The sequence below is a fragment of the Loxodonta africana genome, chromosome 12 (assembly GCF_030014295.1).
Source record: "Loxodonta africana isolate mLoxAfr1 chromosome 12, mLoxAfr1.hap2, whole genome shotgun sequence".
Classification (NCBI taxonomy): Eukaryota; Metazoa; Chordata; class Mammalia; order Proboscidea; family Elephantidae; genus Loxodonta; species Loxodonta africana.
Genome location: NC_087353.1, coordinates 99,968,422 through 99,995,595, shown reverse-complemented (window position 1 = coordinate 99,995,595; position 27,174 = coordinate 99,968,422). Strand labels below are relative to the sequence as shown.

The window sequence follows — 27,174 nt, the reverse complement described above, 5'->3', positions numbered from 1 at the left end:
TTTTATTTTATTTTTGAGAATTCTTACTTGGGTTAGTAATCTAGCCAATGCTGTCTGCTGTCTTAATCTCAGGTTACTGTCTAATGTTTTTGGTTCTCTGTCTGAAGGACTTCCTTTAACATTTCTTGTAAGATTGGTCTGGTTTTTACAAATTATCTTTACTTTTACTTATCTGGAAATGTCCTAAATTCACCATCATATTTGAGAGACAATTTTGCTGGATATATAATTCCTGGTTAGCATTTTTTTTTTTTCTTTCAGGGTTTTATGTAAACCCCATTGTCTTCTTGTCTGCATGGTTTCTGCTAAGAAATCAGAGCTTAGTCTTACTGACTCCCACTATGAGGTGACATTTCGTTTTTCCCAAGCTGTTCTCAGGTTTCTTTGTCTCTGTTTTTGGCAAGTTTGATTATGACATGACTTGGTGACTCTCTTTTGATTTCTATCCTGTATGGGGTTAATTGAGCTTCTTAGATATCTTGTCTTTTATGATATTAAGGAAATCTTCTGCCAGCAAATCTTTAACAATTCTCTCTGTGGGGTTTTTTTTTTTTTTTTTTTTTGCCTCCTCCTGCTCTGGAATTCCAATTACATGTAAATTAATCTTCTTGATAGTGTTCCACGTAATTCTTAGGCTTTCTTCATTTTTCTCCTTTTTTTTTTTTTTTTGGTTGTTCCTCAAGCAAATTATTGTGAAGGGATTTGTCCTCTATTTCTCTGATTCTGTCTTCCATTGATTCAATTATGCTCCTATGCCCTTCTGTGAAGCTGTCTATTTCTAAAATTTTATTGTTAATCTGGATTTCTAGTTGCTGTTTTTGTATGGTTTCCAATTGTTCATTTATTTTGTCATTTTGTCCTTATATTGTTTTCCTAAATTCTTCCAGCTCTTTGTTGGTGTTTTCTTTGATTTTGTCTGTATTTTCCTTGGTTTTATCTGTGTTTTTCTTGATCTCTTTCTTGGTATCTTGGCATACCCTATATATAAGAGTCTTTTGAATTTGTTATCAGGTACTTCCATTACCACTTCTTCCTCAGGAATGTTTTCTGGTTCTTTATTTTGGACACTTGCTGGTGCCATCCTGTCCTGCTTCCTTATGGGATTTAATAGTGTCTGTTGTCTCCAAGGCATTAAGGTGTTATTATATTTATTTATTTAATGTTTGTTTGCTGCATCCTGATTTTTTGTTTTGTTTTGATGTATCCAGGCAGGTGAGGAGTGCGAGCTATTCTGTTCTCTAGTCCAGTCACACTGAAGCCCTCATGACCTATCTCCAGGTGGGTGTGGCAGCAGCTGGGTATGTGGATGCAGGTCTCTGCTCACTGGTCTTTCAGGGCAGCTGAGGGCAGGTTGGGCAGGCGTTGGCTGCAGTCTGTCATCGTTCCAGTCACGCAGGAGCAGGCAAGGGCACTCATCAAGCAAGTGGGGCAGTAGGTGTGGGGTGTGCAGCTGCACTGTCACCACCTCCTGCTGGGTCACCTGGTTCTCAGGTCTTTGCTGTAGAGGGATGGTATGGTGCATTTGACTAAGCCGCCATCTTAGCCCCACCCCCTCCTTTAAGAAGATGAACCTAACTAAAACCCAACATGTCTGAAAGTCTGAGAGAAGATACAGACAACGGCAGAGAGTTTGGCAACTGAATTACAGAACGTGGAATCTATGGACTCCTCCAAGAAAACTCTGGACACTGAAGCTTCATGGGCTTACTGGTTGGTAAAAGGCATCTATGCACATGGGAGGGTAGTGTGTTCCTTTTAGGGACACAGAAGCTCTGCATCAGGGACTCTCTTAGTTACCTAGTGCTGCTATAACAGAAATACCACAAGTGGATGGCTTTAACAAATAGAAATATATTTTCTCACAGTTTAGGAGACTAGAAGTCCAAATTCTGAGCACCAGCTCTAGGAGAATGCTTTCTCTCTCTGTTGGCTCTGGAGAAGGTCCTTATCTCTTCAGCTTCTGCTTCCTGGTTCCTTAGAGATCTCCATGTTGCTTGGCATCTATCTTACCCCATCTCTGCTTCTTATGCTTGCTTGTTTAATCTCTTTTATATCACAAAAGAGACTGATTCAAGACATACCCTGCACTAACACTACCTCATTAACATAACAAAGACAACCCATTCCCAAATGGGATTATAACAACTGGCATACAGGCTAGGATTTCCAACACATATTTTGGGGGAACACAATTCAATCCATAACAGGGACCCTCCCAGATCTTGTCCTATGCTTCTCTTCATTTGTACCCTTTTTGGTATAATGAAATTGTAAGTATCGCACTTTCCATGAGCCAGTCTAACGAATTATCAAACCTGAGGGAGTAATGGCACTCAGCGGGTCAGAAGTGAGGGGGCGTCTGGGGACTCCTGAGCTTACAGTTAAGTATACAGCTATCCTAAGGGGGTAAATTCTAGGCTTACACTTGCATCCTGAGGGGATAGTGGAAAAACCCTGCATCTGTAGCCAGCAGGTCAGGAGGGAGGTTGTCGTGAAGATTCCAAGCTTGGAGCTGGTGTCTGAGGTCTCGGGCCGACTCAGCAGTCTGGAGGACTGTGTTCTTTAATTTGTGAGCGCTGACCTCACTCCAGGTGGAGTCAGAGGAAGAAGCGCCGCCTGTGCAGCTGGTGTCAGAAAAGAAGGGAACGGAATCGATAATAAATTGATTTGGACTCCTCAACACACCTGGTGTCAGAGAAGAGGTCTGACTTTCCAAGCAGAAAGTCACTTAGGTTACTGGGGGGGAAAAGAGTGGGCCTTTCGTGTTCAAACTGAAGCTGACATTACTTGCATAAAAATCATTTATATAAGAAGAGGTATTCCATCCTTGACCTTTATTACTTTTTTGGTATTAATCAACAGTCCTTCCTTTTTTTTTTTTTAATAACACCTTTATTGTGGAATAATCCACAAACAATAAAATTCAGGCTTTTAAGATATACAGTTCAGTGCTTTTTAGTATATTCACAAAGCCAACATAAAGCCAATTTCAGAACATTTTTTCATCACCCAAAAAAGAGACCCCATACCTATTAGCAACCATTCCCTAGTCCCCTCTGCCCCCAACCCCTGGCAGCCCCCAGTCTGCTGCCTGTCTCTATGGATCTGCCCATTCTGGACATATAAATGCAATCAGAATATGAGGCCTTTTATGTCTGGCTTCTTTCACTTAGCACAATGTTTTCAAGCTCAACCACTTCCGCATTTTTAAAAAGCTCTTTTTAAGGAGAATTTGAACAGAAAACAAGACAGAAGAGTGTAATAAACCCCTGTGTATCATCATCTAGCCTCAACAACCTCAGCCCACCCAGACACCCATGCACTCTCCACCTTGTATTATTTTGAATCAAATCCCAGACATCACGTTATTTCATTTGTACGTATTTCAGCGAAGACATAACCATTATGAAGCCATTCTAACACCGGTGTTTTAATTAGAGTTTGTCTTATTTTAATGACCTACCCCTACCAAGAACTGAATTTTTCCTTTGCTAGGCATTATTAAGACACTGGATCCGGGTTCCAGTTCTAATAAAAGCATTAAAGGGTAAAAATAATCATGAACGAAAATCCCAGATAAAATTCTCCAGGTGCCAAGACTTCAAAAAAAAACCAAAAAAAAGACTTCAAGTGAACTGTAAATTGATAAACACCTCAATACGGTCACGCGCCACATGATGCCTGTTCATGCAACGTCCGACCGTATATATATGTCTATGGCCCCATAAGGTTATAATAGAATTCAGAAATCCCCATCAGAGAATGGGGTGTAGCTGATGTAACCAGACGTAGCAAACGGAACAGCCTCCCGCACACAACACATGTATTTCATGTCTCCTGTATACACAGCCACTGCGCTGCCAGACGTATAATGGTACAGTACTTATATAACCTATAATATATACATATGTCTTGGTAATCATAGTAAACGCCTGTGTTACTGGCTTATATAGTACCGTACTTGCTATTGTTATTTTAATGTGAATTTTCCCTACTTACAAATAAAGTTTACTGTATAACTGTGTATGCTTCGACTTACAGGCAGCAGCATCCGATCTCATGTACTGCCAGATACGTTAGCTGAAATACAGTACTGTATGCGTACAGTATCTTGGTTATTTAGTCAATACAGGTACAGTACAGTACCCCTTGTAGCTTTGCTAAGCATACGATACGGTGTTTGCACAACATTCACGTCACATAACGTCCAATTTCACAGAATGTACTGTGGACATTAGACAATGCGTGACTGTATTTCTCCTGACAGCTGGAAAGACTCATGTGGGGGTTGTTTAATATTTTAGCTTTTCCCTGTCATTCAAGGAAAGGACTATAGGTTATTACAAGGGTGTTTTGTTTTTAACACCCACCTATCTTAAAAATGACAAACCAGAAAGCACTTCAAGATGTCCAGGTGAAAGCTAAAAAACAAACAATTTCACGCCAAAAAGAGAGCTATGAGCCCAACCAACAGAATTTAGGACTTTAATGTTCGTTTTAGGAAAGGCAACAAACAAGCAGATCTTAACTATGACAAAAAAAAACCTCACTGCTGTTGAGTCCATTCAGATTCATAGTGACCCTATAGGACAGAGTAGAACCACCCCATAGGGTTTTCAAGGAGAGGCTGGTGGATTCGAACTGCCGACCTTTTGGATAGCAGCTGAATGCTTAACCACTGCACCACCAGGACTCCAATTATGACAAGCTGAGGGGAAAAATCAAGAGAGAAGAGAAAACAGGAGCAGTAAAAACACCGGTGACAGGAGCACGCATACTGAAGAACGCGTTACCTTTTTGTGCGCTATCAGGAGGCAATTGGAGTGTTCATGTTCACACGCGATGTCATAGTCAGGGATGAGATCCACCAACTCGCGGACAAAGCGCACCACTTCCTCGTGCCAGGGCACGTTGGCCATGGTCAGACTGCTTGCAGAACTTTCTCCACAGTAGGTAACACCCTGTGGACATATTACAATCATTAGACTATCGCAAACCTACTTTGAATGTCATAGAGTAGGAGTTTCAGAGCCCCGGAGGCTTCTAGAAGTCACTCAACCCAATCCGTGTTTAAAGGTGAAGAAGGCAATACAAAGATTATAAAATTGGCTTGGGAGGTCACACACGTCATTAGTGACAAAGGCAGTAGGTGAGCTTGCAGGGCAGTGCCCCTTCCACTCTGTGACAACACTGGTGTTGAGTACCAGGCTCTGTGCTGCATCACACTGCATGCTGTCTAATCACGGCAGTGGATTTCAATCTGTTTGTATGTTCAATGGTATCTTTCCATTCAGATCCTTTTGTGCACTATAATAAGATTAATTCTCGAGCGATCATAATCATATCGTTACCACAATAACAGGGGCATAGATGTTGCTCTTGTTGTAAACTGCCATCGAGGCAACCCCCAACTCATGACAACCCATACACAATGGGCAAAATATCGCCTGTTCCTGCATCGTTCCCATGATCAGCTGCAGATCAGACCATTGTCATCCACAGGGTTTTCACTGCCTGATTCTCAGAAGCAGATCGCCAGGCCCTTCCTCCTAGTCCATCTTAATCCAGAAGCCAAGCTGAAACTTGTTTAAAATCCTAACGACATGCAAGCCTCCACTGAGAGACAGGTGATGGTTGCACACGAGGTGTATTGGTTGGAATCAAACCGGGGTCTCCCACGTAAAAGGCAAGAATTCTACACCTGAACCACCACTGTCCCAACCCATAAAAATTCACTGACCAATTGACCCACTGGGAAAATACATGATCCCCCATTTTCCACTATGGTTTAGATCAAGGTTGGTAAACTTTCTGTATAGAGCCAGATGAGAGTCTCTTTGAAACTATTCTTTAAGGTAACCACTCTATAATATACTTTGCATATGGATAAATATTGTTACAGATTGAATTGTGGCCCCCCAAAATATGTATTGTAAATCCTAACTTCTATGCCTGTGGTTCTAACCCCATTTGGGAATGGGTTGTCTTTCTTATGTTAACGCGACAGGATTAGTGTACAATGAGTATTGAGTCAATCTCCTTTGAGATACAGAGATGAAATAAGCAAACAAGCAATCAGAGATGGGGGAAGAAAGATGCTAACCACATGTTTCCATCATGCCAACAGGGGAATATATTTGTTTATATACACACACACATACATCTTGCCAATACAGAAATTCCTATTAAATACAACTACAATAAAATAAATTGGCTTCTGACTCCTTTGACCTCGACCTGACAACCCAGACACGTGAGACCCAAGAGTTCCATAACTGAGTTCTCTATTTGGTAACGGACATAATGATAAATGATTACTTTTCTAATAATAAGAGATATCTTAACTCTGCGGCTCTTCAAATATCCCAGAATCAAACTTTCTTGACCACTGGTTAGAATATTCTAGATATGTTTCCACTAAGCAAGGAATAACTGAAATAAAGAGATATGCAACACATACACACGCAGAGGCTGGAGGTGGCAGAGTGACATTCAGGGAAAATCCCACAAACGAGCGCTGTGGAATGGCCCTGGCCCCACAGACGGCAAAGGCAAAGGTGGGACTCCGCAGAAGACTCAGATGAGCTATCCAAAACACTCGACTCCAGATGGCTGTTCACAAAGACGACTGGTATATGAAAATGAGATGGCCTCTGTGGGACATGAACTGCAGGCTACCCAACTTAATTGTAATAAACGGCAATCTTCTCCGTGAGCCCAGTGATTCACTGAATTCATTAAACTGAGTATGTGCTTTAGGCGAACAAAAAAAGCAAATAGTACTATAGTTCAAAAAAATCTCTGAGAAAGCACGGCTAAAAAGTTGTGCTAAACTTACACAAATGCATTTAAAAAAAACATGAAAATGACTGCTGGATAGACCAAATTAGTCATAAAAATGTACTTTACTTTGATTTAAATATGCTTACGACGTGTGAGTTATACAAACACCCATTTATGCAGTAGCTAATTCAAAGGAACTTATTTTTAATATCGTTTTAAATGTTAGTTCACTGAAGCACAGAGGTTTTAGGTACATTCTTATACTCATCTTATTCAGCAATAACGAGTCACGAGACATTTAAGGGGAGATTTGGTTTGGAAATGGAACGGGAGAATGAACACCACGGTTTGTTATCTTGGCTTCACATAATACTTTTCCTTACAGTCATGCGATGCTTTATAGTTTATTAAGCGCTTTCACATAAATGTTCTCATTTTAGCCAAATAAACAGTCTGAGGCGAGCAGTACTGGGCAGCTTCCTGAGTCAACACAGAGCCTGGGCCCTCGCCATGACAGAAACGGGGTGGGCAGGACGCGGTCCTGGGGAATAAGTCTGTGTAGCCACCTTCATGAACCCCTGGGCTCTTGCCATGACAGTAATGAGGTGGGCAGAACACGGCCTTGGGGACTAAGTCTGTGCAGCCTACCCTACCCTATGCTACTCTACCCTTCATGAACCCCCTGGGTCCTCACTCAGCTTGTCTCCATGATACCTCCCCTCGCCCTGTATTCGCCTCTCTGCTTCGACTACTTCACTTCATCCTACACTCCAGCCTACTGATGACCTGCCCCACCTGTATTCCTGAGCACAAACCGTTGACCCTGAGTTACCCAAACACTCTTTCTTTTCCGCTGCTATCATGGCTGTCTGATACCTTCTCATCCCATCCACACCCCCATTTACCATCAGCAGCAAGTCTGTCCTCCACAACTTTGAAAAAGAGACAGCTTCAATGCAGCAATTGAAAAACAAAGTCATTTCCTTCAGAATCTACAGGCTGAGGTGTGACCAGCAGACCCAAAGAAGGTTCCCAAAGAATAGCTCTGTTATGCATCTTTGGGTTTGTAGTGGAAAGTCTAACCCACGCCATCACAATCTGGTGGCTTTCTGAGGGGTCCCGTAAGGTCTTTGCTACTAGCTGTGTGGAAAGTTTGCTCTGGGATTCGAAGTCTGCAGGAAGGGCAGTATTACGGCAGTTTGACTATTTGATATTCTAATTAAAGTGACTGGGAATCCAAAGGACTGCCATGAGTTAAGATCAACTCAACAGTAACCAGTTTGGGTGTCAAAAGACTCCTAATACTATTTTTGTGCCCTATAGTTTTGATAAGAAATGACTGACTTCACGTTTTTTCCAGCCATACTCCCCAAACACGTCACTCCTTTCTTCTAAACATGCTTCAGTAGCTCCCCAAGGAAAAGGCCCAAGCTTCCCAGCATGGCACCGAACCCTTCTTCACCTGCCTCTCCCACCTCACCTCTGCCACACTCAGTGTCTCAAGGGCTGGACTGCCCTGGTTGGCAGTCAGTCTTCACCTGGATTCTCCTGCACCTCTCAAATCTCTGTTCAAGAACCCCTACCCCACCTGACCCCAATAATCTCATCATATCCCGTGTCTATCACAATCTCACTGGATAATTGTTGGGTAACGATGTGTTTATGGGCCTGAACTCTGAGCTCTTAGAGGCCAGGGTTGCACCTTTTCTTCTCTATACCCCTCACAATCTGTGCTGAATGAACTGAAGATCAAGTCATTCATTCTGCTATGCCACCACGCCCCATGACTCTTCTCATCTAATACAAAGTCTCATTCGTATCACTCAGGATTTTTCTACTCTTTAAATGATTATGAACCAACTCATAAACATGTGAAAGTTGGACAGTGAAAAAGGAAGACAGAAGAAGAACTGATGCATTCAAACTGTGGTGCTGGCAAAAAATACTGAATATACCACTGCGAGCTGTCAAAAGAAGGAACAAACCGGCCCTAGGAGAAATACAACCAGAACGTTCCTTAGAAGTGAGAATGGCAAGGGTTCAGCTCACTTACTCTGGACACATCATCAGGATAGGCCTACTGCTAGAAAAGGACATCATGGTTGGTAAAGCAGAGGATCAGTGAAAAAGAGGGAAACCCTCCATGAGGTGGATCAACACAAAAGCCACAACAAGGGACTTAAACACACCAAAGATCATGAAGATGGCGCGGCATCGGGCAACAATTCGCTCTGTTACACGTGAGGTCGCCACGAGTCTGAGCGAACGTGACACAACGAACAACGTACATATGTACAAGCAGTGAGACCCTTCACCTTCGTATGGAGGAGATGGAGGCTACGCTAAGACAGTCGTTATCAAGGTGCACTCTGCAAGGCCCGAGTGCCGCAGGGCTGCAGACAGCCACAGCGGTCACAGTAAGACGGCTTCACGTCATTCAACAGCTAACAATTACCGAGCACTTCCTGTTCGCACCGTGGAATGCTAGGCGGAGAACACACAGTGTTTCATTTACAAATGGATTGTTACCGAAGTTTTTCAGTAAGGCAGATGTTTGCAACATGAAACACATTTTCACAAACAAGCAAGCAAATAATGATAGTTAAGGTTCTCAGGTTAGCACATAAAGGCTCATCTAAGCCATAATGAAGCTAAAATATACTGTTAACTTACAGGGAATGTAGTGGAAAAAGATTTCACAAGACTAGCGATGAAAGAAAAGAGGAAATCAATATCATAAAGGAATGGCTTCCATTGATTTAGATAGAGTAAATATGCTTGATGGAAAGTGACCTGAACATTTACTGAACCCAGGCAGAGGTTACCCCATCAAATTCTCAAAACAAACACATTAACTACGTATTATCACCCTGATTTTAATATTGAGGAAATTTAGGTTTAAAGAAGATACATAAGCTGTGCCAGACTATATATCCAGACGATACAGGAGTGCATCAAAGCTGTGTTCCTTCCCCACCCACGAGACCCCAGTGTGCAGACTGTGAGACCCTCGTTTCCAGGAATGGGGGTGCCAAGGGGACCGCCTTGCCACCATGTCACTCCTACGTCCACAGCGTAACCTCTCCTGGATACAAAGGTGCTCCAGGTACAACTTACGTGACCAAAAAAATACCAAACCCGTTGCCATCGAGTCGATTCCAACTCACAGCAACCCTACGGGACAGAGGAGGGCTGCCCCATACCGTTTCCAAGGAGCGCTGGGGGATTCCAACTGCTGACCTTTTGGATAGTAGCTGTAGCTCCTAAGCACTACGCCACGAGGGTTTCCACATGACCAAAGAGAGGGTGAGTTTTTTTCCTTTTGGCTCACAAAGGAAATGAAAAGAGAAAGGAGTGGGTGGAAAAGGAAGACGGCTTCCTAATCTAATCAGGTTAGCACTAGAAGACAGAACGATAAAAGGACAGGAGCCGACAGGGAATGCACAGGTATACGAGAAACCTTACTCAAAGTGGATTTAGGTAATTTGCAAACATTTTAGTACAACAGTTTGAAAACACATATACATGCTTATGTGTTAAAGTCCTAGAAATTAATAATAAAAAGATGAGCAACCCAAGCAGAATATGACAAAGGACATAAAGTGTGTCGTGCCTGCTTCTGCACAGAGCCCAGGCGTATCATTAGCCTAGGGCCAGTCTGTATTATCAGTTTCACATCTTGGGGACATTCACATGGCCTTTGAGGCAGTATAAACTTAAACTCCATACTCCTTTGAGGACTAGGTTCTGCAGAGACTTTTCCATTTTACCAGGAGTTTAGGTTGAGAGCAAGCCTTGCAAGTGCTACTGTGTGTCAGAGGGTAAACTGTTCTCTAATCTATCCTTTTACTCAAGGTGAAAGGGCCTAGATTTCTGTCCTTTAACCCAATCCTGCCTTTACTGGGACCATGGAGCATCGCCAGAGTGGTCTCTATTCTTCTGGCCCTTACAGACCTGACAGACCAACTCTGTTCTCAAAGGCATGTTTATCATGGCACAATCGCTTCTAGGCGTTTGCTTTCACAGGACTTGGAAGTTATCGTAGCTCCCATACCCATACTGCTAGCTCTCGTTAAATGTTTTCTGCATTGTAATAATTCACAGCACAGAAATATGGAAAGTGAAATCCATAACCCTTTCCTTTCTTCCCCTTCTCCCAAATAGAATATGTTAACAATTTGATCTATATCCTTCGACACTTTTCCGTTTTCTTATATAAATACATATATGAGTCCCTGGGTGGCAAAAATGGTTAAGTGCTCAACTAAGAACAGAAAGGTTGTCAGTTCAAGCCCACTCAGAGGCACCACAGAAGAACGGCCTGGTGATCTGCTTCTGAAAGGTCACACACAGCCTTGAAAACCCTACGGAGCACAGTTCTACTCTGCACACATGGGGTCACCATGAGTCAGAATCAACTCGACAGCAACTGCGGTTTTTGTTTGTTTTTAATAATATATAGTTAAAAATATAATCAAATAATATATTACTCTATACGTGATTTGTTTCCTTAATAGTATATTATATTGTGTAAACACTGCTTTTCCCACTCCAGTATAAAAGGAAGACACTTCATTAACCTGCTGGACAGGTGAGAGGTGAATAGAGCCTCTGATCCAACCCACAGGGCCTGTGCCTGATGTCCCGTTGCCCTCAGGTCTTCTACAAGAGACAGGCTGACCATCTCCATGCCCTCCCCTGATGCAACCCCAGCTGACATACTAAACCAAAAAAATTCAACCCCCACCCCATTGCCATCCAGTCGATTCCAACTCATAGCAACCCTATAGGACAGAGCAGAACTGCCCCATGGGGTTCCCAAGGAGCAACTGGTGGATTTGAACTACCGATCTTTTGGTTAGCAGCCGAGCTCTTAACCACTGTGCCACTGATATACTACACCTTAAAAAAAAATCATAACTGTGATTAGATTGTACATTTCCACAGGAGTTTTTCATTATGAGACCTCTCTTTCACGCGAGCTCATTTTACATTTATAGACTCTGCCTTATTCAACCAGACATCCATCTCCCAAATAGTGTACCCACACCAGGCCTGCATCTCTAGCGCTTTACTGAGGACTGGCACACAGAGCTAAAAAATATTTGTTGAACGCAGGGATAAAACAGTAAAATGGAAACCTTGTTTGAAAGACACTATGTCACTGTAACATCTCAGCTACAGACAGGAGGTTTTATCTGATATTTCCTAGTGATGTTAATAGTTTAAGCACAAACGGTTAAGCTCTTGGCTGCTAACGGAGAGGCTGGCAGTTCGAACTCACCCAAAGGCTCCAAGGGAGAAGAGACCTGGCTGCCTTTTAGATTACAGCCTAGGAAACCCTGAGGGGCAGTTCTAATCTGTCATATAGGGTCACCACGAGTCGAAAACAACTCGATGGCACCTATCAAGACCAATGCTAAGAGTTTACCCAACTAACAAATATCCATCAGAGAATGGTGCTATTTCAAAAGTAGCCATTCTTCTCTGGAAAATTAACATTTAGTGATTTTTTTTTAATTATAAAATACCTCATTAATTATTGAAAACATGGCTGAAAAAAACACAAAGAAGGAAAGGAAAGCAAATTTTAAAAGGTTACTGTGTGGTCCAGCCAAGTTGCTTTAAAATAATAAAGGTTTTACTGCAACATAATTTGAGACAACATTCTTTAATAGCTACCTGATAAATTAAAACACCACTAGTCCCTGACGTCAGCAAGGTTTTCTAAAGCCAGCACAGCCACTTTCAGAACTAATTTGTATCTCTGCATCATTAGGGCTCTTGCCAAGACTAGCTTTTAGAAATTAAGGGCACTTTCAAAAGAAAAGTGTCCTCCACCTGGCCAGAGATAAAATGCTACCTATCCCGAGAGCAGGATTTTATCTGTTCCCACCTTCCCACCCCTCCAGAGAACAGCAATAAAGACAGGTGTATTTACTAAACCTACTGCCATGGAGTAAATTCCGACTCACAGCGGCTCTGTAGGGCAGAGGAGAACTGCCCCAGAGGGCTTCAAGGCTGTAATCTTTACACAAGCAGACTGCCACATCTTTCTTCTACGGAGCAGCTGGTGGGTTCAAACTGCCCACCTTTTAGTTAACAGTGGAGCACTTAGCTGCTGCGCCACCAGGGCTCCTTGAACTTACTAAAAGGCAGCTGCGAAACTCTGAAATAGACTTAGATAGGACACAGAGAGCATTCCCCTTCCTGGACATAAACTGAAAAGCATGGCCCTGACTTTCAGCAACAGGCTGAGCTTTCCCGCCATGTTCACTCATTTCGGGGATTCTCAGTTGCCCAATAAGCTGCTTGCCTCTGAGCACTCCACAGCTGTAACGACTGTCTCGGGCTGATGACTTCCAAATCATGATTTCTAGCCATCTCATCCCTGGAACTCCAGGCTTGTATAACCTATGAGCTACTTGGACCTATACTGGGTATTTAAAAGACATCTCGGATTTCATGGCCAACAGAGAACCCAGGAAATTACTCCCCAAACTTGCCCCACCTCGTTTACTCCATCTCAGTAAACTATTCCATCCTCCACACATCACTTACGCCAAGCAAATGCTCTCCTTGATTCTTTTTGTTCTTCCACACCCCACCCCCACATCTAATCCAACAAGTTCTACTGGGTCTACAGGACCACATCTCTCCAACCGTGTACCACCGACTTTCTCCAAGGCGTCACATTTCTGGCTTGGATGAGGCCAGAGCTTCCTAACTGGTCTTTCAACTCCCACCACCGTGCTCTACAACCCGGCCATGACACAGTAGCAGGTGATCTTTTAAAACCATAAATCAGATCACACCATTCCAAAGTCTAAAAACCCCTTCCCAGTACACACAGTACATAAAAGCTTCCTATTAACTGGTATAATAGGCTTAAGAGGCCCCATACAATCTGGCCCTGCCCTCCCTCTCGGATTGATCTTGTACCACCGCCCACCCTAGCAGGGCTGTCTCAGCACCTTCGCACTTGCTGTGCCCTCTGCCCAGAATGCTCTTTGCCCAAGCCTCTGTATATTGGGTTGCTTCTTAATATTGTTGTTGTAGGTGCCGTCCAGTCGGTTCCGACTCATAGTGACCCTGTGTACAACATAATGAAACACTGCCTGGTCCTGCACTGTCCTCACAATTGTTGCTATGTTTGAGCCCACTGTTGTAGCCACTGCGTCAATCCATCTCATTGAGGATCTCCCTCTTTTTGAATTGGAATTGACTCGACAGTGATGGGGCTACTTTACCGAGCATGGTGTCCTTCTCCGGGGACAGCCATGAAAGGGTTAATAAGGGTTACTAACCATCCGGTAATAGCTGTTTTTCAGAAAAGTCTACTCTTGCTACATTTTTGTTACAATTTTTGCAGCACTGCACCATGATTGGTCGAATCCCCAGATTTCTTCTCCTCTCCCACTGGCAGGAGGCCAAGGTACAGGCGCACTGACTCTGAATCCACCCGCTCTATGACGTTCCTGGGGTGCTAGTAGCGAGCCATTGCCATTTTTTCAGGGCTGTGCGTAGTATTTTTAGAGCCGTGCACAAAAACCCATTCGCTAAAATTATCCAGACTGGGCACGCATCACAAGACTGAAGATCTGCCCCTCACTGTTCATGCATATGTATGTCACTCCCTATAAAAAGAGCAAATCTGCCCTGGTTCAGGGAGCTGGCAGCCTTACGTCATGAGATCCTGCCTGTCTCCCAGTTTGCAAATGGTGAATAAACCTTTCTGTCCTTCCAACCCTGTGTCTGGCTGACTTCAATTCACTAGTCTGCTTGACAAGAACCTACTAGTTGATGGCTTCACCTCCTGATACCATGTCCAAAGTATGTGAGATGACATCTTGCCATCCTTGCTTCTAAGGGGCATTCTGGCTATACTCCTTCCAAGACAGAATTATTCATTCTTCTGCCAGTCCATGGTATAGTCAATATTTAGGTATCAGCTTTTAAAATGTCACCTCCTCAGAAAAGCCTTCCTGCTTATGCTAAAACACCCAACCACAATACCTGACAAAACAAGATATGCGTTTACCTCTTGACCCAGAAATCCACTGATAGGAATCCATCCCAAAGAAACACTAGCAAAATATGAAGGATGATGGCTGCACAACGTGAACGATGTAATTAGTCTCACTGAATTGCACACATGAAAAATGTTGAATTGGCAAGCATTGTGTTATCTATATTTTTACAACAATAAAGAAAAAATATGAAAGAGACAACCAGACAGTACATGCTGCCTGATGGAAGTATAAAATACTGATAATGAAATAGTCTTGAAAAACACACACACCTGAATCTGATTAATCTTTTCTCAACTTAACTAAAAATCCACAGGAAATGTAGGTGGCAGAAACGTGCAGTCAGCAAAATCTAAAATATGGGGAGCTTGATGGAATAAATGATTCCGTTTCTTTAAAAAAAAAAAAAAAAATACAAAGGAGAAAATACAGAGGGAAGAAAAAATTTTTTAAAAGATAATCCAGTTACAAACAACTTTTAGGTGCCTCTGCTCAGGGGGAAGGAATCTTTCTTTAGGTTTCAAATAGTCATCAATAATGTTGTCTTGAGGTTTTTAAATAAGTCTTTGCATTTCTAATCATTTGTTTGGATCCTGATTCAAAAATACTGTTAAAAAAAAAAAAGAAAGAGCTAGGAAAACTTACAGCCTATGTTCTAATAATGAAAGGATTATTGTTAAAGTTATTTATGTGTGAGGTGGTAGTCTGGATCAGTGTTTAAAAAGAGTACGTATCCTTAAGAGATTTATACAGTAAATAGCTATGGATGAGTGCCACAATACTGGGGATTTGCTTCAAAATAATCTGGATCAACGACAGAGAAAAATGAGAAAGGCCTGGTGATCTGCTTCCGTAAAGATTACAGCCAGTGAAGCCTCATAGAGCAGTTCTACCCTAACACACGGGGTCACCAAGAGTCAGAATGCCTAGACGGCAAAGGGTGTGGTTTTGGTGTACGGTTAAAACAAGACTGGTCTTGAGTTGATAGTTCTGAACCTGGGTGATGGGTGGTTGGGGGTCCAATTGACTATTCTCTCTACTTCTGCATATATTTGAAATTTTCCATAATAAATTTTTTTAAAGCCAACCAAATAAGCACAATAGCACCATTTTATTTCTCAGCGTATCAGTGTCCTCATGTAGTTTTTACTTATTCACTTTTTGTTGATTGTCTATCGCCTACTGAAACATAAGTTCTATAAGTGCAGGAGCTTAGTCTTCTTCCCTGCTATTTCCCAAATGCCTAGAACAGTGCCAGGGTCTTAACGTATATTTCTAAACAAGTAAGTAAAATACTTGGGACCTGCTTTCAAATTTTAAGCCACTGAAACTCCACTGTGGTCAGGAGAATGTCATTGTCAACAGGGCTTACCTTTACTTCGATGAAGTCGGGACTCCCAAGGGACACCAGCTCAGCGTAGGCCTGGAGCTCATCCACATTCCACGCTTTGACGAGCGTCAATCTATAAACCGTGCGTTGTTGCTGAAACAAAGAAGCCAACTTTGTTCTCATGGTGGTGAAAGTCATATATTAACAAAACCCCAAACTTTCTCAACCCATAGCTAATCCAGGTAGAGCTGAACCCAGCATCATCTTCTCTAAGTTGAAGTTGATAGTTTGTGGGTAGATGAAAAAATGCAAACAATGTAATAAGATCTTCATAAGCCTTATGTGGGCATATATAGTGACATATTTCTTCTGTCTCCCTCACAGTATCTAATGCTGTGTTTGGCACCCAAAAATTTCTTGACAAATACGCCCTGAATCAGATTTAGTAAAGATTAGCAAATTGACCTAATAGTTTTTGGCTGTAGAAAATTAATCTGAATAACCTTCAGGCTTTCTGGTACTAACCACTCAAGTCATTAATGACAAGAATTTCCAATGACTCTTGTCCTCTTTCCCACTTTCTCTTTATTTAATTATCTCTTGGCACTTCCAATTGGCAGAAAGGCACATTCATGAACCATCAATGCTGCCATTTCGTTATCATCTAACCAAAAGAGTGACCCAGCTTTCTGAAGAGCAAGTAGACAACAGCCCCTCAAGCCTTAAAGAAGCTTACACCCTTTGACATTGCAGGCCCTGCCAGGATCCCACCCCAAACAAATGATTAGAAATGCAAAGACTTATTTAAAAACCTCAAGACAACATTATTGATGACTGTTTGAAACCTAAAGAAAGATTCCTTCCCCCTGAGCAGAGGCAGGACCTGCGGCTTCCCCTAACCTACAGAACATGGCAAAGGTGATGGCACGTCTGGTTATGTGTCCATGCTTATGTTACATAAGACTGTAGTGCCTGTCCTCCCGGAGCCTCAGTGGCTGTCTGTGTCTCTTTCTCTCTGGCTTTGAGAAGCCAAAAAGCCACGTTGGGAAACCCCATATATACTGAGGAATTACAGGTGACCTTTAGGTACTAAGGGCAGCCTCCAGCCAACAATCAGCAAGCTAATGAAGCCCTCCGTCCTACAGCCACAAGGACATGAATTTTCAACAACCTGAGAGTACATGGAAGGGGGTCCTTTCTGAACTCAGATCCCAGTTCTGGCCGACACGCTGGCTGCAGCCTTGTGAGATCCTGAGCAGAGGACCCAGTTAAGCTTTGCCCAGAAATTGTGGGATGATAAATATGTGTTGTTTAAACCTGCTAAATTTGTGCTAATATTGTTATGCAGCAAGAGATAGTACACCAAATTTCCAACAACATATATGAAATAGCGTGAGAGTCTGGAAACAAATCCAAATTCATAAAATTACAGAATTAGATAAATAAACTATGGTATAGCCACAAAACAGAATACTACACAGCTGAAGAATAGAATGAGATACATATTCCTGTGAAGTCATCTCCAGTCTATACCGTTAGGTAAAAAAAAAAAAAACAAGAAGCAGAAAACTATTTATAGCCATGTGAGGTTGGGGGAAACAAACATGTAAAGGTGGAAGGAGAAAAAAGAGTGGAGGGGACAGGAATGGTAGCTAGACTTCCACTCAGTCTACGTAGCTAGACTACTGAACGTGCCTTGTTTTATAACTTTAACTTTGGAACTAAGGAAACGTTTTATATAATTAAAAATATCTAACTATACAGAAAGAATATATCCCTAAAAATTCTAAGCACATGGCAAAAATGAATCCAACTGTATCAAGTTAGTGCCACATGAGTACGGAGAAGGAAATGTCTAGTGACTGGACATCCTGACTGTGCATCTCCACATCCTCACCAACAACTATTATCGTCTGTCTTTTTATTTTGGCCATGCTAGTGGGTGAAAGAGTCCGTGGGTGGCTCAAACGGGTAAGCACTGGACTACTAACCAAGAGACAATGGTTCAAATCCACTCACAGGTACCTCAGAAGAAAGACCCGGTGATCTGCAGAAAGGTCACAGTCATGACGCCCTGTGGGTGGTTCTCCTCTGACACACACGGGTCACCATGAATCAGAATCGGCTCGAAAGCAACCGGTAGTGGGTATGAAGTGAAGTGTCTTGTGGTTTTGATTTATATTTCCCTAAGGACTAATGACAGGTCCCTAAGTGGTGAAAATGGTTAAGTGCTCAACTCTTAGCCAAAAGGTTGGTTCGAATCCACCCTGAGGCACAGCAGAAGACAGGCCTGGTGATCTCCTTCCAAAAGCCCGCAGCCTGGAAAGCCCTATGGGGCCGTCCTACTCTTCACACATGGGGTCGCCGTGAGTAAGAATCAGCTCAGTGGCAACTAACCACAGTGACTAATGACGCTGAGCACCCTTTCATGGGCTTGTGGACCGTTTAAATCCTTGTCCATTTTTTATCTTGGGTTATTTGTCTTATTATTAAGCTGTAAGAACCTTTATATATTCTAGATACAAGTCCCTTATCAGATATATGATCTGCCAATATTTTCTCCCATTCTGTGAAGTTGTCTTTGGCTTCACAGTCTAAATTTTGATGAAGTGGAATTTATCTTTTTTTTTTCCTTTATCATTTTTTGCTTCCTTAGTTGGAGCTTTTAGTGTCATATCTAACAAGTCACTGCCTAACCCGAGGTTACACAGCTTTACTCCTGTTTTCTTATAAGTGTCTTATAGTTTTAGTAATTATATTTAGATCTGTGACCCATTCTGAGTTAATTTTTACTTGTGGTGTGAGGTAGGTAGGGGTACAAATTCATTCTTTCAGATGTGGATATCCAGTTGTCCCAGCACCATTTGTGGAAAGGGCTATCTCCACTGCCCCTCAACGAATGGTGTTGACACCTATGTTGAAAATCAGTTGGCTATAAATGGAAAGGTCTATTCCTGACTCTCAGGTCTACCCACTGATCTACATGTCTTGTTCTTATGATAGTACCACACTGTCTTGATTATAGTAACTTCTGAAATTGAGAAGGGTTTAAGTCTTCCAACTTTGCTCTTTTCAAGGTTACTTTGGCCATGTTGGGTCCTAGATTTATTTTGTAATTTCTTTAAAAAAGCAAACAAAATAATAGATTTTTAAATTCTGCCCATGGAAAAAGCATATAAACAATGATAACCCAACAGCAATGAGTATTCCTAACACCCAGGTTGTGATTTCTAAGCACCTTTTCCTACAAAAAGGAATCAGGACTCCCTGGAGAAACAGCTGATTAAAGTTCTAGGCAGGAAATATACAAGCCAAAATCAGGGTAATTCTGCTAGAAAGCACAGAAACTGTCAAAGATTAGCTGGGTTCCTGTCAAATGGACACCGAAGCCAATGTGAAGGGAATCCCGCTAGAACAACAAAAAGGGCTGATCTGGTCTGAATATCAAAGAATCATCAAGAATGGGGCTGTATTTCAAGTCTCAGGGGACATCAAGGTCAACTGGCATAACATAGTTCATAAAGAAAATGTTTTACGTCCTACTCTGGTCAGTAGTGTCTGGGGTCTTCAAGGCTCGGGAGCAGCCATCTAAGATACATCTATTGGTCACATCATGTCTGGAGCAAAGGAGAATGAAGAAAACCAAAGACACAAAGAAAATAATAGCCCAAGGGGCCACATGAAACACAGCCTCCGCCAGCCTGAGCCCAGAAGAACTCGATGGTATTTGGCTACCATCACCAATGGCTCTGATACGGACCACAACAGACAGTCCCGGACAGAGCGGGAGAAAAACGGAAAACAAAATTCAAATTCACACACACAAAAAAAGACCAGACTTACTGGTCTGACAGAGACTGGAGGAACCCCTGAGACTATGACCCCCAGACACCCTACTAACTTAGAACTAAGCCACTCCCAAAGCCCATTTTTCAGACAAAGATTAGACAGGCCTATAAAACAAACAATAACACCTGTGAGAAATGTGCTTCTTAGTTTATCTGCATGTATGAGACTAAATGAACAACTCCTGCCCAAAAGCAAGACAAGAAGGCAGGAAGAGGCAGGAAAACTGGACAAATGGACACAGGAAACCCAGGGTGGAAAGGGGGAGAGTGCTGACACATTGCAGGGATTGCAACCAACGTCATAAAACAAATTTGTGTATAAATTTTTGAATGAGAAACTAACTTGTGCTGTAAACTTTTACCTAAAGCACAATAAAACTACTATTAAGAAAAAAAAAAAAAGAAGGGGACTGTATTTCAGGGTAACCAAATACGTAATGAGGGAAAAAGTCATTTTAAAGACAATCCCAAGTAATAAATGGAGAAGGAATGAAAAAAAATTTTCAGATCACTATTTTATAGCCCATCAGAAAATAGCGGATCAAGACAACACTTTCCAGACGAGGTTAAAGCCGGTAAGTGAAAGGCAGATGAGGAACGTCAGACTAAACGGACCAGTCTGATAACACCTGCACCCAATGACCAACATTACCACATCACCAAAAGTAGGACAACTAGACCAGTAATTCCCAAACATCTCTGTACACTAGAATCAACTAGAGAACTTCAAAGACTACTAAAGCTGGTGCCCCACACCCCGAGATTGTGATTTAACTGTGCTGGCATGTAGCCTGGACTTTTTGAAGACCCCCAAGGTGATTCCAATGTGCAGACAAGCTGAGGAACAACTGGACTAGACATCGTGTGACTCCTGATGTCACACAGCAGCAAGTACAAACCGTGAAGTTCTCCTTGGAAACCCTCTGGGGCAGCTCTACTCTGTCCTATAGGGTCTCTATGAATAGACTCAATGGCAACAGGTTTTTAATAGACACATCAACTATATATAATGCGGATTTTGTATAAATCTTTGAACCAATTGTAAAGAAAAAAAAAATTGCTTTTAGGCAATCAGAGAAATTTAACACAGACCAGGTATTACTAGGATTACAGGGATTACTGTTGATTTTGTTTGGTGTGATAACAATACTGTGGTTATCTAAAAAACAAAAAAGAAACTTACTAAATTATTCACTGGTGAAATGCTATGTTGAGGTGTTGCTTTAAAGCTTCTCAAATTTTCCTGTGCCTGTGAACCACATATGGATCCTGTTAAAATGCAGATTCTGTCTCAGGGCTGGAGAGTTGCCGGAAATTCTGCATTTTGAACAAGTGTCCAAGCAACACGCGGCTCAACAGCAAGCCATGCTTTGAGTAGCAAAGCTCAAAATACTCGAAAGAAAAACAAAAGCTGGGAAAGAGATGAACAAAATGGTACTATTCTCTCCACTTCTGTCTATGATTGATATTTTCCATAATTAAAAAAAAAAAAACTTCTCAGTGAAGAAAAGACAGAGATCTTTAATACAGATGAAGAAGTGTATTAGGCACCAAGAAAAGGTATTTTCCAAGCTTACTTACTTATATGTAGGCAAAAGTTCCTTTAAAAATGAAGTGTATAATACAGGAAAATGCAGAAGTCTTCTGGATTCACTTTACACAGCTAGAATTCTCCCAGTGCCAAAACCTAACATAATCGGCAGAAAAGAAAACTGCACACCAATCTCGCTTCCACATGTGAAAATCTTTCAGAAATCTTAGAAAGTAAACGTCTGCACCATGTTAAAAATTGTAAGAATGCAAAGATGATTCAACATTAGGCTACATTTTAATACAATTTATCACATTAGTAGGTCAGCACAGAAAAACCTTATGACCATCTCAACAGACATCCAAAGGCAATTGATAAAGCTTAAACACCATCCCTGGTTTTTAAAACAAAACAATAAGCTAATCAAAAACCATTGGTAACCTGTTGGTAATTGCTATGGTGTATATCATTTTGAAACAGCAGCAAAAGCAACAACAACAACAAAAAATACATATGTGGCTATATATTATATATATATGTATGTAGGCATATACGTGTTTTGGTAAATATATGTGTGTGTGTATATGTATGTGCGTATATATATATAAGTGTATGCATACGTATATGTATCCATGTTACTGTATGCACATATATTCATATATATATAATAAAACACAAAGGGGTACGGTTTCAAATACTTCTTAGATATAACCAAACATCTCACAGGATTGCATTTCTGGGTTCAAGGAATTAGGACCATAGTCCTGTGAGACATCTCAGTCAAGTGCCATAACACAGTTCATAAAGTTATGTTCTACACCCTACTTTGATAAGTAGTGTCTGGGTCTTAAAAGAAAGAAGGAAACCAAAGACTCAAAGAAGAAACTAGTCTACAGGACAAACAGTCTACATGAACCACAGCCTCATCTATTCTAAGACCAGAAGAACTAGATGGTGCCCAGCTACCACTACTCACCATTCTAATCAGGGCCACAATACATGGACCCTAATAGAATGGGAGAAAAATGTGGAATAGAACTTCAAATTCCTAAAAAAACAAAACAAAAGAAAACAAAAAACAGACCAGTAGGACTAGCTGAGACAAGAGAACTAACCAAGACTATAGCCGTGAGGTGCTCTTCAAACCATGAACTAAAACTAACTTCTGAGGTCACCTTGTAGCTAAATAACAAACTGGCTCACAAAATAATGAATACCACACACAAGTACTGTGCTCCTTTAAAGAATCACCTATATGAGACCAAACAGTCAACAACCACTTTAAAACAAAGATGAGAATGTAAGGGGGCAGGGAAACTAGATGAATGGAGATGGAACAACCAGAATGGAAATAATGAGAATGTTCACGCATTGTGAAGAATGTAACCAATGTCACTGAATGGGAACCTAAACTGCCGTGTAAACCTTCACCAAAAGTACAATAAAATACTATTAAAAACATCTGGTGAACTCAGAAATTAATAAAACACATCCTTAGCATAAAGAAAAACACTCCCCAGTCAACGTCATTCTTAATGGTAATCAGTCTTAATGGTAAAATGTAGTCAGACTGACAAAAGGATGTCCACTTTTTTTTTTTAACACTTTCTTGCAAGTTATACAATACAATAAGGCAAGGACAATAAATAATTATTAGAAAGTACACAAAATTAATTAATTACAAATGTTATAACTGGCTTCCTGGAAACCTAAGAGAATCAACTAAATACTTAGATTAAGGAAAAGTGGCCAGTTACCAAATGAAAATCCAAAAATCAACAGACTCCCTGGCATAGACTGTGAGTTAAATGTGGACCCTGGGGCCACAATGAATCCCAGATCGCACACTAGGTAGCTTTACCTCTGTTCTCAGGTTCCGCCTGTGCAAAACAGGGATAACAGAAAGACCCAATTCAGAAGGCTGTCCTCAGGATTAAAATCGTTAATCCGTGAAGTGCTTAGAACCATGCCTGGCAGCAATAAGCTGTGCCAAGTACTAGCTATTATATGCCAATAAGGATAAACTACAAAACACAAGACAAAGGAAACTCTATTTACAATTACAAACTACACCTATAAAATGCCTAGTATTTATGAAATCGCATGAAGACAATGAATAAAATAAACTTGAGAGACCTAAACAAAAACGTGACTACATGGAGAGCCGTGACAGAATTATACACACAAAGTAAATCCAATGGGACGCTAAAATGCCTTTGAACAAATAAACTGGCGATGATACATACAATAAAAACAACAGCAGGAGTTAGCAATTGGTCAGTGCTTACTATGTGCCGGCTGTTGTTATACATGCTTTAAATTCTAGCAAAGATTGCAATATTTTGGAATTTACAACAAATCTTACTAAAATAGACATGATTATTACCTTCACTTTACGGAAATGAAAGTAAACTGTCCAAAGTTATAGATAGAGCTGGAAAGCAGCAAGGCCAGGCTCTGAACCCAAGCAGTATCGATCTCTTGCTTTGCTACATCTTTATGAATTGCGAAATAAAACACACAAAGAGAAACGGACACAAGACATGAATGTATGGCTCAGTGGATTATCCCAAAGCAAATACCCAGTACCCTCTTCCTTCAGCCCAAAGATGTCTAATATCCTGACTTTAACATTACAGTTGAGTTTTTTGCCAGTTTCTGAAGTTTATATAAATGGAATCATATACTCTTCTACCACCCAACACTGTGCTTAGAAAATTCACGTTGCTGCATGTGGAAATCCTGGTGCGTACCGGTTAAGTGCTACGGCTGCTCACCAAAGGGTCGGCAGTTCGAATCTGCCAGGCACTCCTTGGGAACTCTATGGGGCAGTTCTACTCTGTCCTATAGGGTTGCTATGAGTCGGAATCAACTCAACGGCACTGGGTTTGGTTCTTTGGTTTTTGGCATGTCGGTTGGTTGGTTTTCTTTGCTGTCTGGTATTACATACAGGAATTTTCCATGAATGCTTTGTTTCCTCTTTATTTGCTACTTGCATACAAAAATAAAACTGATTTTTGTAATTCGTCTCGTAGTCAGTGACCTTGTAAATTTTACTTATTAATTTTAATGACTTTATTACATTTATACAAATTTTCAATGTACAGTTGATTCATCCATTCCCCACTGGCAGACATATGGATTATTTCCAGTGCTTAGCTATTATAAAACACTGTTATCTCTTATGACACAAGAGTTTAGTTTTGCCTGCTTTAGAAATTGATACATAAATGCCATTTTGACATGTATTCTTTTATGTCTGGCTACTGTCATTGAATCTGGTATCTGTGAGATCCATCTATGTTGCTGTATACAGCTATACATTTATTTTTGTTGCTGTTTAGTACTTCATTGCACAAATATACTACTAGTGAAGAATCTCTGCAGGTTTTTTTTTCCACTCTAGCTCTCTTACCAAATAATGCTGCTCTGAGCGTTACTGTACTTGTCTCTTGATGAAAAGTGCACACTTTTCTAAGAGTGGAAATGTGGGGTCATAGGATATGTGTATATTCCATTTTAGGAGATAATGCCAAACTGTTTTCTAGAGTGGTTGCATGACACCTCCATCCACAGTGTATGAGAATTCTACTTGTTTCAGATCTTCAACAACACTTGGCATTGCTGGTCTTTCTAATTTTACCACTCTAGCATTGTTTCACTTTGCATTTGCCTTTTTTCTTTCCTGATACAGACATTTTGCCTTCCTGAAAACATATCTACTTCTCTCTCATTCTTCAAGAATATTTTCACTGGGAACTGAATTCTAGATCGGCAGCTATTTCTTTCAGCCTTTTGAAGCCACTGTTCCATGGTTTTCTGCCTTCCATCACTTCTGTTGTAAAATCAATTTCCAGTCTCACTGTTCCTCTTTTGAAAGCAATCTGTCTTTTTTTCTGTCTGCTTTTAAGAATTCCTCTTGATGTCTTGTACCAGCTTTCGAAAATTCTCAGCCATTATTACTTCAAATGTTCCTTATGCTACGTTCTTACCCTTTTCTCTTCCTGTGACTCCAGTTGTACATAAGTCAGACCTTTTAACCATATCTTCAATTCCTCTTAGCCTCTCTTCTGTATTTTCTATTCATTTTTCTTGTTTCATTTTAGGTATTTTCTTCTGGCCTATCTTCTAGTTTACCAATTCTCTCTTCAAAGGTGTCTAATTATCCCAAACACAGAATTTTTATTTATGCTATTGTCCTTTCAGATGTATAATAGTTCTTCTTTATAACTCCAGTTCTCTGCCCAAATTCTCACATTTGTTACAGAAAGCAATTTGATAATATCTAGCAATTTTATACATGCATTGACATTTGACCCAAAAATCTCACTTCTAGGAATTTTCCTTAAAGGTATGCCACCAATGATACAAAAATACATACACAGAAGGTTATTCATTGCAGCATTATTTATAACTGCAAAATAGTGGGAGCAACCTAAATGACCTTACAGGATATTGGTTGAATGAACTATGGTATATGAATACAGTGGAGTACTAAGTAGCTGTAAAATAAGAAAAAGGAAGATCTCTGTAAACTGTTAAGAATATATCCTGAAAAATCACTTCATAGGTAAAAAAGAACAAAGAACAGAACATACATAGTATCGGACCTTTATTCTCTATTCTTTCTTATATACCTACTTATTTAGTTTTGCAAAAATAAACCCAAAATATATAAACTAGACACAAATGAGACTGATTACCTACAGGAGGTTGTCAAGCACTGGGAGGAATGGATAGAGAGGGAGTGACACACTTGTCTGAGTATCCCTTTATAAAGTCTTGGTTTTGGAAATAAGTTAATAATTCAAAATATATATATTTTTAAAGTTCAAAAAATTAAATTAAGCTAAAAATATGGAGGAAAAATATCTAAAATGAAATTCAACCAGAGAAAAAAAAAAAATGAAACTAACACCACTCTAAAGGGAAAAACAACAACTAGCTCAAATAATTTTTAAACATAATACTTTACCTAAATTCAATGAAACCGAGTTTCTTATTTTATTCAATAAATGACTTACAATTTATTATTATCGTTATTTATTTTTATGCGCGAATTGTCCCCGATTTGGCCAATGTGATCCCCTTCAGGCTGATGCATGTATCACTCTGATGTGTTCCCATCAGTTTTTGAGCATTTTTCTGTTTTCTGACTGTAACAAGACGTTCAGGATCATCTTGTAATTTCTTAGCTGTGGAGTCAGACACTTCTCCAAGAAAACTTGGTTACTCTTAGGGGATTGGCATTTAGAAACTAAGTTCTGGGCTCCAGATATGCTCATTCCTGCTGGCGTGTCACGGCTTTGACATCTTCTTAGTAGACAGAGCTCAGAAAAAAATGTACATACGCCCACATATGATCTCCCATACACTTTTATCTATATACACTTCCTTATATCTACATATACTAAAAAATATGTACTGGATAATAGTCAAGAGATATCAATATGAACTCATGTTTAGTTAAATATACGTCTATAGACAGATTCATAAATAATTATAGATGTATACGTTTATATGGAGCCTTGGTGGTGCAGTGGTTAAAGCAATTGACTGCTAATCAAAAGGTTGGTGGTTTGAAACCACCAGTGGCTCCATGTGAGAAAGATGTGGCAGTCTGCTTCGGTAAAGATTTACAGCCCTGGAAAT

General features: G+C 40.7%; 1 protein-coding gene across 3 annotated transcripts in view; it reads right to left on the bottom strand.

The window, feature by feature from the left end:
• Positions 1–27,174, bottom strand: part of LOC100671588 (S-adenosyl-L-methionine-dependent tRNA 4-demethylwyosine synthase TYW1) — a 183,187-nt gene that overhangs the window by 19,389 nt on the left and 136,624 nt on the right. For all 3 annotated transcript variants that reach the window (XM_010596312.3, XM_064296081.1, XM_064296082.1), the window contains 2 exons: positions 16,186–16,296; positions 4,794–4,961 (listed from right to left, as the gene is read on the bottom strand). In XM_010596312.3, the coding sequence (XP_010594614.2) occupies positions 4,794–4,961; positions 16,186–16,296 (279 nt within the window). The remainder of the gene's footprint in view (positions 1–4,793; positions 4,962–16,185; positions 16,297–27,174) is intronic.